The sequence below is a fragment of the Chroicocephalus ridibundus genome, chromosome 7 (genome assembly GCF_963924245.1).
Source record: "Chroicocephalus ridibundus chromosome 7, bChrRid1.1, whole genome shotgun sequence".
In the NCBI taxonomy this organism is placed as follows: domain Eukaryota; kingdom Metazoa; phylum Chordata; class Aves; order Charadriiformes; family Laridae; genus Chroicocephalus; species Chroicocephalus ridibundus.
This window is the reverse complement of record NC_086290.1, coordinates 7181419-7197248: the sequence shown is the minus strand read 5'-3', so window position 1 is coordinate 7197248 and position 15830 is coordinate 7181419. Positions and strand designations below refer to the sequence as shown.

Here is a 15830-nt window from a genome sequence, read left to right as displayed (position 1 = left end):
GTGAGGGCCTTAGGAGTAAAACACTTCCCTGTAGTTTTAATTTTTTATTGTATTTTATCTTTGCGTTTGGATCGATAGGTGTCCAGAGTCCATCAGACCTGAGACCGTGCGGCCGTGCCTCCTCCTCTGCAAGAAAGACTGCCTTGTCACGCCTTTCAGTGAGTGGACTCGCTGCCCAACAGCATGTCAGCCTGGTAAGCCTTTAAGAAGAGGTTAAAATTCATGAAAAAAATAGAGAATTGGCCTAGAAATGTGCGGTAGTTGTAGTTCACATCAGTCTGATAATTTTTAGGGCACTCATATGCACGAGTTTTGGACTTTCTGGTTTGTTGACACTAATGTTGTTGAGGGAGGTGGGATCCTCGTGAGCAGATTTGGTGAGTTAAGTTCTATTTACCTGGAATAAATTCCTTCTGGGCTTCAAAATCAGAAGTCCAAGCCCCCAACGTTGTATGGCTATATGTGGAATTGATACATTGTAAGAAATTTATTGCTCTCGACCGACCTAGATGTACATACAGGCTTGTGCAAATAACTCCCGTGCTTTGTGGTTTTTCAAGGACCATCCATTTCTTTGATCTAGTTGGTTAGCTTTTGTGCACTAGGTGTTTAGCAAAGTTTCTTTATAATGGTCTAGTGTTGTTTTTTGTGACGAATTTGTGTGTTTCGTTAATTGTTCAGATGAAAGCCTTCTCAGTTACCATAATATTTCATTTTTGTTGGTGGCTTCCATGCCCTTCAAAGATTCTCAGTGGATGCTCTAGCGTAGTCCTTGTTAGATTGTACAGGAAAATGAGCTGCTTTCTAAAACAGTGAATCCTGTTTTAATTAGCAATTTATTTTTAGACTTTAAATGAGCTGCCTATGAAGAAGTAGAATAAATTACCTGGTAAATTACTTTGTTTATTAAATAATAGTCTACAATTAAAATGAGAAGAAATTAATTATTTAACCTCCTTGGCAGTGTTATCATTTTAATATAATTCTAAATTAAAACTTCTTAGTTGGGGGAGTTTGCTTTTTGCTGGATCTGTGATTGATACAGCTGCATTGCAAGGTTTTTTTTTTTCATTTGCATTGTGCAATTAAAACCTGAGCACGATAATGAAATTTAAAAACTACCATACATGTGTGAGTTGTTAGGGGTTTTGCTTTTTTTAATAGAAAAGTTGCATTTAATGAAAACAACACACAGATGGTGAATCACTAAGCAGATCAAGCAGGAACAGGTATTGCCTGGCAGATTTAAAATTAAATGTGTACCGTCATAAGATCAGAGCTTAGACAAACATGCAATCACTAAATCAGGTTTACACAGAACTTTACCAGTTAAGCTGTTTGTAGTTTATCTGAGAAAATGCGTCCAACTTTACTATCTAACAACAAAAAAGCTGGCCTTTTCCCTACATTTAAATGTCATCAGGCAACAGGTTGTCATCTGGTGAAGGATTATCTCATACCTCAGAAGCATAGACAGCGGTGAACTTAGGGCAATAACAGATGGACAGACAACATAATTCACAAAAGAAGTGCAATTGAATCCAAACACCTGTTGGTGAGGCAGGAACAGGGAGGTTGTTGCGAGTTATTGATTCTCTGCCATTTCAGATACTTAAAGGTGACAACTGTCTACAGCAGCCTCCTATAATATATCTGCTTTAATGGGTCTTTGAGGATGAATCGAAACAAGAATCAAAGAATCGATATGGAGGTTTCAGGATATGAAATGGTTTGAATGCGCAGCAGCATGTAGATTTTCCTCTGTCACCTCCGTAATGGGTGGTGAAGGTGTCCTGGGAGGGTAGGGGCTTTCAGCATGGGTGATGTGCTCTCTGCTCTGTCAGCATAGATTTAAAACGGGGAGATTTAAAAAAAAACAAACCCCAAGCACCTGACAATAAATAACATTTTTCATCTCCCTCCTGAAAATAGGTGGTACCTGTAAGTACCTCTCCTCTTCTGGGCACTGGTTGTCTGGGGAAAAGGTTAGAAATTCCGCTGTTGCTTAATTCTCTAAACAAGTTTACGTGAAATGTTTAGGTAGTAACTGTCCTATTTATTTCCCCATGCCTTAAATCAGGTTTGAAACAAGATGGAGTAACAGCAGATAAAATGCATGACGTGCCACGATCAGAAATTCCAGTGACCTCTGCCTTGTTTCAGACAGTTTCTGTCAGGGATCTGCCACTTCCAGTTCTCATAAACAGAACACACAACCAGAGCTGGTCACAGTTAAAGACTTAACCCTTCAAAAACTCTTATTTGCACAACAGCACTGAAAACAGCTCTGTTTTAGTGACAAAAATCATGGAGAGCCTGTCCTTATTATTGCCTGCTCAGAGTCTTGTGTTGACCAGATTCTGCCTTTCTCTCTGGTCATGAGCAAAGTCGGTGACGCTGAATGTTTCCTGTAAAAGCTGGACCAGATATAGCTTTACAGTAGTCAACAAGGATTTTGTCCCTCTCTGGAGAGGGATCTTCCCAAGCCCTGGGGGTCCAGTGCGGAGGAAGGAAAGATGCAAGAGCAAGGGAGGGATGAGAGGAGTGGATTGAGAGGAGGAGTTGTATGGGAGCCTGTATGAGGAGAGGGTGGGACAGGGTGGGGGGAGTGGAAGCAGAGGTAAGGCACCCCCAAAACTCTCAAACAGCATCATCCGAGTTGTAAAGTAAGGACACAGAAGTTAAGGTTCTCTTGAGATCTTGAGGCTTGACTTTTTTCAGGAGGGCGAGCAGTCGTAGCCATACTTGAAATCAGCTGAAGTTCTTCTTTAAAAGGACAGTCGTACATAATGCTAATACTCTGGAAAATCGGGCTATAGCAACTTTAAATGAGATATAAAAATTACGTTCATTAACGTTTGTAAGGAATGCTGTAGAAAAGCCAATGAGGAAATTCAATTTTGAAAATGGGGTTCGAGTAATGTGCAATAAATGTTGAGGATAATTTAGTTTCTTGAGGTGGAGAAAATTACTGTGGGAGGCTCATTTAGATTTGGTACTGATTAATAGGAAGGAAATGGCTAAGATTCTAGTGGTGGTAGATAATTTGAATGAAAATCATCACAAAGTGATAGAGTTCACGATTCTTAGGAGAAGGGAAGGATGGCAATATCAGCAAGATGTTTTTAAAAAAAAAAAAAGAAAATAAAGACAGACTTCAACAAACTGAGAGAATTGGTAGCAACCCCGCTTGGGAACATGCTCTATGCAGTCAGGAGTGTAGAACACCTGGAAGCTACCAAGAAAGACTGTATGATGGGCTGAAGCCCAACGGGACTCTATTTTCTATCCGGAAACTATTGTAATAGAAAGCCGGCAGCACAGGGGAACAAGGCGTGTGTAGGTCTGTATATGACTTACGTGTTCAAGCTTCAAACCATGAGGAGAAAACATCAAACCCAGCCAGCATAGCCCTGTTCGTAGCTTTTCTCATCGTTGGAGTTGTTCAGGACCTTGTTTCCTTTTTGATTGTCAAATTGTTTCACAAAAATTAGTAACAAGCATGTAACTGAAAGTGAATTTAAAAATACAATACAGATATTGAGAATGCAAATTAAGCTATAGGAGGATATTAGATAACAAGAATTACAGAAATGGATTAGAAGGAAGGGGAAGCTGAATGAAATACTTGTCCATTACTTACTGAGAAACGAGGGAAACACAACATGGGGAATGTGTAGTTGCTGCTGTTGTCTCCTGTCTGCAGCCAGGAGAGGAAAGGACTAAAGAATAAGTATTTCTATAAATGCAATGTTCCCACGTCAGCAGGGCTGTGTGAACAGAGAAGGAAGTAATAAAGTAACACCAGAGCATCTAGTGAGTGTCTTCTGGGTGAGAAATTGTAAGTCGTAAGGAACTAACTAAAACCCAGTAAAACCAAGACAAACCAAACCAAGCAATTGATTCCCGACCCCCACCATCACCATTCCCCCCACCAAAAAAAGAAAGCAAAGATTAAGGAAATTGTAGATTACTCATCCTAACTTTGTTGTGTAGAAAAACACAAGAACAGGTTATTACTTGAGATATAAACATTTCAAGAATCAGATTCTGAGAAACTGGCCAGGATGGATTTATTGAGAACAAGTCGTGCCCAATGAATTTAATCTCCTCCTTTGACAGCGTAGCTGCTCCAATTAAGGGACGTGGTAGATTTTTGACACATTAAACTTTTATCAGGAAGCTGAGGAGCAGTGACTTGAATTAAATCACTGTTAAATGGGTACTCAGCTGTTTGAAAAATCTCACAGTGGATGTTGCTGTGAAAAGCGTCTGGCGCTCTCTCTTTTACTCCCTGCCATCAGGTATTGATACACCTTGATAAGATCCCGTGAGCCTCCTCCTCTCCAGGCTGAAGTGTCCCAGCTTTCCTGGTCTCTTCTTGTGTGTCAGGCGCTCCAGTCCCTCAGTAGTCTTTGTGGCTGTTCATTGGACTCACTCCAGTATGCCCATGTCCTCCTTCTCCAGGGGAGACCCAGAACTGGACATGGCACCCAGATGTCTCACCAGTGCTGATGAGAGGGAAAGGATCACCTCCCTTGACCTGCTGGTGATGCTTTTCCTAACGCGGCCCAGGATGCTGTGGCCCTTCTTTGCTGCAAGGGTACATTGCTGCCTCATTGTCAACTTGTCCATCAGGACTCCCACCTCTTTTTCTGCAAAGTTCCTTCCAGTCAGTTGGCTGATAGACGCCCACTGTTCACGATCAAACTGGAACATGAGCCAAGGAGAATCCTACAAAAAACACTGTCCCGCATTATATCCTTGTCTCCAAATTGGAGAGACGTGGATTTGATGGATGGACCACTTGGTGGATAAGATATTGGCTGGATGGTTGCACTCAGAGTTGCAGTCAACGGCTCAATGTCCAAGTGGAGACTGGTGATGAGTGGCATTCCTCAGGGGTTGGTATTGGGACCAGTGCTGTTTAACATCTTCATTGGTGACATGGACAGTGGGACTGAGTGCACCCTCAGCAAGTTTGCCAACGACACCAAGCTGTGTGGTGCAGTCAACATGCTGGAAGGAAGGGATGCCATCCAAAGGGACCTGGGCAGGTTTGACAGGTGGACCCATGCAAACCTCCTGAAGTTCAACAAGGCTAAGTGCAAGGTCCTGCACCTGTGTCATGGCAATCCCAAGCACTAATGCAGGCTGGGTGGAGAATGGCTTAAGAGCAGCCCTGAGGAGAGGGACTTGGGAGTGCTGGTTGATGAGAAGCTCAGCGTCAGCTGGCAATGTGCGCTTGCAGCCCAGAAAGCCAACCGCATCCTGGGCTGTATCAACAGAAGTGTGGCCAGCAGATTGAGCTTGATGGTTCTGTCCCTCTGCTCCACTCTCTTGAAACCCCAGCCAGAGTACTGTGTCCAGCTCTGGGGCCCCCAATGTAAGAAGGACATGGACCTGTTGGAGCGAGTCCAGAGGAGGCCACAAAGATGATCAGAGGGCTGGAGCACCTCTTCTACGAAAATAGGCTGAGAGAGTTGGGGCTGTTCAGCCTGGAGAAGAGAAGGCTCCAGGGAGACGTTATGGCAGCCTTCCAGTTCCTAAAGGGGACCTACAGGAGAGATGGGGAGGGACTCTTGATCAGGGATTGTAGTGATGGGCTGAGGGGTAATGCTTTTAAACTGAAATAGGGTAGGTTTAGACTAGATATTAGGAAGAAATTCTTTACTGTGAGGGTGGTGAGACACTGGAACAGGCTGCCCAGGGAAGTTGTGGGTGCCCCATCCCTGGAGGTGTTCAAGGCCAGGTATATGCTCATACTTACTTTCTTGTCTGATTTGTTGCTCTGTTAAATAGACGTTTTTTGATGTATCTCTTAGGCTGTTTATTTATCGACCTTACAGGTGCTGTTCTGATGAACTACTGGTAATTTTAAAACGAGTAATGGTAGCTTTTCATCCACCATACCATCCCCTCTCTTCTTTGGGTAGTGCCAGAGTGCTCACGATTTCAAAATATAAATGAAATGCAAAGCATGTTTTCAACCAAGACAGCTAGATCACTAACTCGGGGTACCAGCCGTGTCTGGAAGTTGATTTTTTTCTTTATTTTACAGGCAATGCCACTGCAGTTAAGCAGTCCCGGTATAGGATTATCATTCAGGATGCTGCCAACGGGGGACAGGCATGCCCAGACACCTTGTATGAGGAAAGAGAATGTGAGGATATTCCTGTCTGTCCAGTGTACAGGTAAAAAGTGTTACCTTGGAATCACTCTCCTGCTAGTGGGTTTCCACTTCTTTAGAAACGACTCAATTATCCTGCCCAGTTTTCACCAGAAAATGACATGAAACTGGAAAATGCAGAGTTTTAAACACATAACAATGTATGAACAATAAACCTTGCAAACTGTGTAACGTAGAGTTCAAATTGGAGATTTCGGTAGATCTGGCATCATCAGAACAAGCACCAATAGACACAGCTCCTAGAAATGGTAACCTCAGGGTTCAATGTGTTTAAGGAAGCTATTACTGGGAACTCCCTCCTCGTGTATCTAAAAATCAATGTAAGCTATTTTGGGACCACAGGCACTCTACTGCCTTAATCATAATTGTATGCTTATTGCAGAAACTCTTATCTTTTCCCCTGATGCTCTCACTCCAGTGAATAATATGCACTTTAAAAAATTCTGATTAGACAAATAGTACAATAGGGCAATTACTCACCGCTCTTCATTAAAATTCTGTGACCCATCTGTTATACAATATTAGTAAATAGAAAAGCATTATATCTTCGCACATAACTCTCCAGCCCGCACATCCGGCAGCACATGGTCTCCGAGCAGAGCGGGGAGCCGAAGGAGGAGCAGGAGTCCCACCACTCGGCTCTGCCTGGCCCTGTACCATGTTGCTGCTTTCTCCTGTTCTTGACTGGCACCCATCCTGGCATAGAAAGCAGACTGGGTGCAGCATCAGTTGTATGAGAACGGGTTTGCAGGAGGAGAGCCTGATTTTGGAGCCCACTGAAGGTGTTTCCTGTGTGTTTTACGTGATTCTGAAGCATGCCCTACAAAAATGAGAAAGGGTAACGCGGTTGGAGGATGACATGGCTTTCTAGAAGGTGAACCTTGCATCTGAGTTTCAGTTCACAACGCTTATTTAAGGAGTAATTGCAGCTTTTTGACTATTTTTCCTTAAGTCTCTGCAGTATATCATAATTCGTAACTGAAGTTTTTGCTTGGACATGTTAACTGTTTTACAGTCTTAACCAACTTAATTGTTAATCTTTTCCTCTGGCAGGTGGAAGACCCACCGCTGGAGTCACTGTGTGCTGGTGCCGGATTCAGTGAGACAGACTGCGCCGGGACATAGCGAGGCATGTGGACGTGGTTTGCAGTCAAGGGGTAAGCTTTCTCCGTGCAGCCTCCAAATATTTCAGGTGCTGGAGTGTGGTATTTAAGTAGGGTCTCTGCTCTTTTACAGTAGCTAATCTGGAAACTGAGTGACTGAAGCACTTAAGATAAAGTGGTTTTGGAAGTGGACCCATTGGACAGTTTTGCTGCTGTGCTGGACGTTAAAGTACCAGTAACGTGAGAGTATGCTTGCAGTATAGGAGGGGATTTATGCCTCGCGGTAATTTGCTCCTCTTCTGCTTGAAGATGAAGCATTTGGGCTTTGAAAGAACTGCTTATCTATAGGCCTCTATGAAGTAATCCGTTCTTGGTGCTAAAAATGGAAAGGATAATTTCCTTGTGATTTTAAATTTTAGTAATAATTTGCCCGAGGCCTGATTTTCATTAAGACTGTTAGAGAATTTCAGCGTGGGTAAAGGCTTTGGGCTCCTGCCCTTGGTGTGATTAGCACTTGGAAAATACAGTGATCCCCTTGTCTGAACAAAAGTGTTGAGAAGAATTTTACTGTTCGGTGGGTGATTGGAGTCTGTCGTGGTTCCTGCAGATGGCTGGAGATCTGGCTGTTATCAGTCTCCTGGGAAATCTAATGAAACCTTTAACAAAAGATTATTTTTATTGGAAAAAAAAAATTACTATACAGGTATGCTCACTGAAGAAACTTGACATAATAATTTACTCCTTCATAAGGGAAAGAATAGTAGAAACTATTCTTTAAAGATGAAGTGAATTTCTTATATAATCTGGAAACAAAGGAAAAGCAAGAAGAACCCTGACAGTATGTGGGCTGTGTCTGATAGAAGAAATGTGTTTTAAACTAAAGCTCAAAGGAGTAAATATCTTTAATTAGGTTTTGACCACAAGCCTTTCCACAAGAATTTCAAAGAGAGCTCTGTAAATTGAGATGTCCTAAAATGTATTCCTCAATCTCCATGTGAAGGGAAGGTAATCTTTATGCTCCAGTAGGTGCACGAACTTTGTATTAATCTTACTCTGACAGAATTTGAAGTATAATAGAAGAGTATCACGCTTATTTTTGCTCGGTGGCGAGTCCTCCCACAATTACATAGGCTGTGTGCTATGTGCAGGGTAATCATGGAAAAGGAATTTCATAACCCGGTGGGTTTAAGCAAAATTTGTGGCAGTGCCACGTTCGCTTTTTGTAATTAACTGTGCTTTTCGCAAACAGCTTTGGTTTTTATAATTACATGTTGTGATAGAACCAATCTGCGAGGTGTTATTGAGGGTGAGTGGGGTTTCAGGAAAATGAGTTCTCAGATGAAACCCATGGAAGAAGATTTTCAAGACATTTCCTACAAACAAGGGGAGTGATCTCCATAGAGAAGGCAGCTGAAACCAAGCTGCGAACTCTGACCATATTGCTTCTGAAAAACAAGCTGTTAGATTTTCAGCGATTCTGTATCGTGTCTATAGAAGTGTTTAGTAAGGGAAACTTTCATAAAGCTGCTGTTAATACCTCACCTTGCTGCTACTTGAACCCTTCAAGAGCAGCTGGCCCATGTGAAGAGATGCTGTGTCACCATATTGTCAGGGAGTAGCCATTTAGCCAAGGGTGGCGTTTGCCTGTGCGCCTTGCTGGGTCTCTTCAGCTTGTAGAGGGGTCTTTGGAGATATTTTTGAAATAACTTGAGGCGTGAGGCTGGGTATTTGGGTTTGTTCAGCCTGGAAAGTGTCTGATGGGAGCGGGGTTCACGAAGAAGTTGGAGCCACGCTCTTCCCAGAGGTGCACAGTGAAATAACAGATGCTAACAGTCATAGGCTGTGGTGAGGGAAATTCCCAGATTGCCCAGAGAGGCTGTAAATTCCTTGGAGACACTGAAAACTCAACTGAATAAGGTCTTGAGCAGCCTTTTCTAACTTTGAGGTCAGTGCTGCTTAAAGCAGGCGTTGAATCTTCAGAGGTCCCTTCCGTTCTAAATTGTATTGTACGATTTTGTGAGTCTGTGGGTCTTTTCAGGGGAGTCTGTGCCACCGGTGGAAGAACGCCAGGTGTTACTGATAGATGCTTTCCTGCAATATTCAGGCATCCTACAAACGAGTTTGCATTCAGGGTATCACCAGCAGTAATTGGCTTGCATAATGTGTCAGCATCTTTAGCCAGTAAGTGCTTATTCTCCAAAGAGTATTTATATGAATTTGCCCAATTTCTTTTTTACCGTGTAACAGCAATTACCCTTTTACCACTGAAGATAATCAGTCTTGCTGTTCCTTAGAGCATCCATTTTCAGAATTTTTTTTCTTGTTCCATGAGTGTTTTAACTGAAATTGCACATAAACGTACTAGATAACATGCAGAAGACATCAGAATTTGTCTGTGAATAATAAGCAGAATAGCCAAAGAGATGACAGCTGTCTGAAGCTGCAGTTTTCGTGGCTTTATCTTGGAATGATATCACACTAATTACAACAGCCTTTCATTGTGTGTATCAGCGTCAGTGGACCAACGTATTCAGAAAACAATCGTGCAGATAAGAGAAAAGTAGCATTTAGAACTAAGAAATATAGTTGTTATTTAAATTTCATTAAGGCACGATTTGCAAAAAGCCCCTGAGATAGGGCACTCAAGTAAAACAGGGTGGAGATGTTACTGTTGCATGACAGTGACATATACAACATTTCTAACAGTAAATGAAGAGCTTTACAAGCTTTTCTATTGCTGTATAGCTGTCATTTTCCTTGACAAGAGACTAATTTACTAGAAGGTGTCAAGACTGCGAGAAAATTGCTTCTGCTTTGGATGCCCTTCAGTGACTTTACTGTTCTCTGATGTTTGTGATGGAGGATCCTTCAGAAATGACCTCTCCCTTCCGTGCTGGCATGAGCAGCCACCTTAGACATTTACATTTTGGGGGGAAAAATGTGTTGCTCATTACAAGGGATTGTTAAGGTTTAATTAGTGGATGGAAAGCCTATTTTAAGCAAGTATCTTTGAAGGCTGCTTCAAAAGCCGTTGATAAAGTAAATAGATACGTGTTAAAGACCAGACTGATGTAATGAGACTCTGCTTTAAAAACTAGTCTTGGAAATATGCTGACAGGATGGCTATGAAAAAAAGTAGTTACTTTCCAAAAGCAAGGAGTAGCTGCAGCAACGGAACATGGCGTGTCTTATTTCTTCTGCTCCTGCCACTTCTTAACTGTGATTCATTTGGGGGATTTGACTACATCTTCCCCCATTAACGAGACAGTAAGTCCCACTCAGAGCTGTAGCTCCCCATCACAAGAATACGGAAACGCGGTGACACAGAGCAACGAATAGTTTTAGAGAATAATTTATTGGCTTATGTACAGGAAAACAACAACAACGCAGTAATGAGAAACTACCCTTCTGCTTTGGGGAAGTGCGCTCTCCCCAGCTCACCTGAGGTCGCGGGGTGGATCGATACCGCACAGCCTCACCGCGCATCTCAGTGGAATATTTCTCTTGGTATGCTCTGCTGTCAGAGCACGTATGAAGTATTTCTCTCCTTCTTTAACTGGGTTGTAAATTCACACCACGTGGACTTCGCTAAGATGGTTGGTGTTAAATATAATCCGTTTCAGTTGAAAAGTTGATATATGAATTGACAGTGGGAAAAAGTAGATGGCAGGCAGCACCGGACTCGAGCAATTTAAGATTCCTGTCTCCTTCATTGCAGGTTTCTGGCTCTTGCTCTGGAGCTTCTGTGATAGCTATAGGAGTATTGCAGACAAGACCCGGTGGAGACTGAGATGCAGATCAAAAATTTATAGTTATGAGAACAAAAATTGTAACAATCTACTGTTTTCCTAGTGTGTCTAAACGCAGTGATAGTTCCAGCAAAATCTCATCTAAAATACAGGCAGAACTGTGATTACAAACAATTTGCAACAAATTAATGACTAAGTTAATGTGTTATATGCGAGGTAAGATGAAAAGATGAATTTTGGTATTGCCTGTTTACATTGCATCTACAAAAATATTTCAAACAGGCATCCTTTAGCTGTATTATCTAGTGCGTATGGCCATTACTGTGTTACAGACTGATAATACATTACTGTTGTTTCTGCTGAAATTATATTATGGGTAACCTATTTATAATGAGAAGTGCCATCAAAAAAGCATCAGCATTACCATTTTTTTTGACGATAAGATAGTCACCCAACAGTTCTTATTCCCTGTTTTGTAGGTAGTTAATATAACTGCTGATTAGCCAAATTAACAGATGCATTCACAGTGATTTGAGTTGCAGAATGCTTTTGCACAGAATTACCAATTTCAGGAGGTACATATAAGAATCCTGTTATAATTTACAGGCTAGAGGCAATGTGATGGCCTAAAGTTTACAATGAATACATTTATGATAGTAAACGCGGCGAAGACAGGGTCTGCTTCAGTGAGATGGTGATATTTATGAGCAGTGCTTTGCAGTGCAGTCCTGTGTATAAATCTGTCCTGCCGATAGCGGCTTACCTGTCATCAGGAGCTCCCTCCAATATTAACTTCTCCTGGTAGGACACTGGCACCTTGAGCCTTATTCTGAGCGATGCTGAAGTTTTGTTGGGTTTGTCAGTGATTTTTTCAGGTAATAGCAGGCTAGGGAGCCACTGTTAATGGGTGGTTGCGGGGATACAAGTGGGAGTATGGATTTGGGGGCGCAGGGAGCCTGAACTTGAGTGGTCCCAACCGGCGTCACTGTCTGGAAGACACCTGCCTGGCAACTGGCGGCATTGGTAGCAAGTAGTCGAGGGAAAAATAATTACCATGGTAAGGACAGGAGCCGAGTCTCGTTTGTGAAAGGCAAGTTTGTGAAACAAAGTCTATCTGGGATGGGGACTGATGTTCAGGGGGCGGCCTTCCCAGGATGGAGAGCCTCAGTCTCTTGATCAGTTGTGTCTTCCTGGCGTTTCGCCGACACTTTACCGATGTAGCCGCTCTACATTGTACTGCAAATTCATAAAGTACCTGTTGTCTGTATTGTTATTTTCTTGTCACTGATAATGCAGTTTTTAGCTTATAAACACACAGAGAGTAATAAGGTGATAAGAAACAACCACGCCAGAATTGATTTACTATTATTTGTTCTTGATAATCTGATTTCTTTCCTTGACAAGGCAGTGGGCTGGAGGTTAGGCAGTAAGGTAAATGGAAAGCAGGACAGATAATATTCTCCTGACTTTAGGAAGACATTGAGTCTGGTCCAACGTGACAGTCTCCCATGGGCAATAAGAAAGTATGACCTGGAGAAATGCAGGATGAGGTGGTTGTGCAGCTTGTTGAAAAACCGCAGTCAAAGCTCTGTTAGCAGTGGTTTGCTGTCAATAAGGAAGGACATTTCAGATGGCTTCACATGGGGGAGACATACTCGTGGCTGTCTTCGGGATTTCCACTGATAGTGTGTATAATGAAATACAGAGTACACCTATAACATATCTGGCTATTTGCAAATTGTGAGTGCTTCGAAGGGTGGGCCAAAAATAGAAGTTGGATGGATCTGAGCATGGTCTGAAATCAGAAAAGCGACATTTTCATTACAGAAAAAAATGTGCAGCACTTGCACTATGTAGAAAGATGGGCAGCGGTCCTGCAGAGGTAAGTCTGGAATCAAGAGTTATGGACTACGCGTGAGTAGCATTACACTGTTCTAAAAAAATGTACATCCTGAAATCACGTATTTCTTATATTTTCCTTCTGATCTCCAAGGTTGTGACATTTATTCTTCTGATTCCTAAAATAGAATATTTTTAAGGGGTAATCTTCCCTTTTACTTTTGTTTCATAATACTTCCTGCCACTGTAAAGAATGACAAATAATTAAGACCAAATAAAAACTTCGCAACTTTTTCCTGAATAATTCCAATAGATTAGGATTCTTTTTGCAAAATACCCAAACTTCATTAACAGAAAGACATTAGCTATTTAGGATATTCTGGTGAATATCAGTGAATGAATTAAAATCTCTTGAACTTAATGAACGTTTACCCTTCATTTTACATTTAAAACTTATCTTCAGTCTTGGTGAACTCTGTATATTTGTGCAGAGGATTTTGTAATTTTAGAAATTTATCACTGCAGTATGGATGCTTTTTTACATGAGTCTGGATTTTTTGTATCTAATTTCTATCAGTTTACCTATTGGCTTTGATCTTCAAATTATTTCCCAAAGCCTGGGTTTAATTGTGGATTTGACAGTAGCTTAGGTTCCTGCAAAAACGTGTGACAATGTTTCACAAAGGGGAAAACAGGGAAAAACTAAGGAGGAGAAAAACCAAAACAATACTAATGCCGTGTATGCATTCTCAGCCTTTCCTACACCAGTGGAGTGAGGAAGGTATCCTCTCCCAGACAGATTTTCCATGGGATTTATTTCAGTTTTGGAACATTAGAATTGACCGTGAGCAGGAGGAGAGGGCAAGGGACAGATGAGGTGATGTGAGATGTGACGGATCAGTCTCTGAGCATTTCATGGCTGCTTTTTAGGTTCCTGCAGTTTAATTTATGAGAAATAAAATCACCTGCTTGTATAGAAATCATCCTGGGCCAATTTCTTAAAACCTGGCTCCGTAGCAGAGTTGTCTATGCAAATCTGTGCATGGCTGTAGTGAAGTCTGCAGCTGGCTGCTGGTTTGGGGAATGGAAGTTCATCGCCGTATCGTATTACATCCCACTGATCTCCAGGTAATGTGTTCCTGTAGACCAATTTTTCTTTCCTTGGGTCTTAGTTGATAGGACAAGGGGAAGAAAGATTGATACTGATTTTCCAGTGACAGGTGGTTCACAAAAGATTGATGGTCGACTGCCCTCCTTTTTTCATGAGAGATGTCAGCAGGCATCACAAGATGCTTAAAACAGTGCTACTATATTTCAGTCTGGGTCTGGCCCGACTTCCACCTCAGGTATAGCTGCTATAAGAGTATTTCACAGGCCGTAGGAGAATTGTCATGGCATTACTTTTTAGACGCTACCTAATAGCAAGAAAGACTCCAACTCATTCCTGTCACTGTAGCCTTATGCCAGAAATATAAAAATTGAGGAGACTCTTAGAAAATTTGTCCTGACAGCAATCTACAGTGCAATGTTTTATCCAAAGGCAACTCAGTAATCTGTACACTCTCTATAAAATAAAGATGAAAACTGCGTCAGATAAATTACCTATATTTGATTTCCTTCAAAAACAGGACAGTATATTCCAATCTGTACAAGGAAATAAGCGGGTTTTCTAGCTTAACTATATACTGTTCCTATCTGATAAACAAAACAAATATCAGCATCTTAGTACAACACACAGCATTTGTTTCCTGGGGGGGGAAAAATAGTCTTGATCAAGTCGAAAAGTCTTTTGAAGCCAGAAGGCATAAACACTGAAAATGTATACTACAAGCATGTACCAACAGAGGGATTGTTAAAAGATCAAAATAATGAGAAGTAAAGCAGGGGAACATCAAAGCTTTCCAGGCTACGTATTTCTGCCTTGATTAGGAGGAAGGAGGGAAGAAGGGGGGAAAGAAGGTTTTAGATCAATAGGAAATGGCCCGATCACCTCAAAGTCAAAGGCAGCACCATCCAAATGTGTACAATTTACAGGAATCACTAGAGCATCTCAATCATAAAAGTCCCAAATGATCTGACAGCACTCACACCGTATTTAACAGGTACAGAGAGGGAGTCGAGATCATATTATCTGAAGGAAACTCCTTTTTAAATGTAAGGGTAGATAGATTTTCATTTTGTCTTTCATCCCTCTGATTAAGTTCAGCTCTCTTTGGTCCTCCTAAGATTTCTTTCATCTAGCGTGTAGTCTGTATGATCTAAGCAACTATCGGTGAAAGTCGTTTTTGGGGTCCTTTTTTAAATGATGGATTGTCATTAAACAGAGTATAGTAGATGAAAGAGGTCCAAGGAGAACCAAACTGTGCTGAGACTTACTCAGGAGGATGAAAGATGTAATGAGAGACATAATGAAGAGCAATCTCTCCCTCAGACTAGAGACAGGCCCTTCCGATTACGACTTGTTTTTAGCACCAGCTTCCAGTGATTTAAAATCACAGTTATGAACTGTTGATTCAGACTTTTCCTAGAAATCTGAGGAAATTTATTATATGAACAGTGGGCCTGGGTGGTCATGGTTCATGGTTTAGGGGGAGGATGTTATAAACTATAACAGAAATCTATTCTGTGGCCCCGGGTGGGTTATAAGTAGACCTGATCACGCAGCCTTGTGTGCTCCTGATAAGACATACAGGAGCCATTTCATCCTAAAACTGTGTTTCGTTGACTTAGAACCTGAAACATGAAAAATTCTTAATATTTTATATGAGCTCATGTAACTGTCACTGTAACTAGCTATGAAAATACCTGGGTTTTTTTGTGTTCTTCCTAATCTCTGGGCCTCTGCCTGTGTCTGGCATACCTCAGTTCCATGGCTCAACCCTGCAGAGAGTAATCTCTTTTGGCTTCTTGGTGATTTTAATTTAATTGAATCATCCTTTCTTCGTGAGA

The 15830-nt window shown here is 41.7% G+C and overlaps 1 protein-coding gene across 7 annotated transcripts in view; it reads left to right on the top strand.

Annotated features, from left to right (window-relative positions):
* THSD7B (thrombospondin type 1 domain containing 7B) overlaps nucleotides 1-15830 on the top strand; it is a 329550-nt gene that overhangs the window by 183979 nt on the left and 129741 nt on the right. For 6 of the 7 annotated variants that reach the window (XR_010071985.1, XM_063341430.1, XM_063341432.1 and 3 more), the window contains 3 exons: nucleotides 79-194; nucleotides 6062-6194; nucleotides 7244-7347. Coding sequence is in view for 6 of the 7 variants with exons in the window: in XM_063341430.1 (XP_063197500.1) it covers nucleotides 79-194; nucleotides 6062-6194; nucleotides 7244-7347 (353 nt within the window). In the remaining variant the exon portion in view is untranslated. The remainder of the gene's footprint in view (nucleotides 1-78; nucleotides 195-6061; nucleotides 6195-7243; nucleotides 7348-15830) is intronic. The other variant, XM_063341433.1, reaches the window with a different exon arrangement.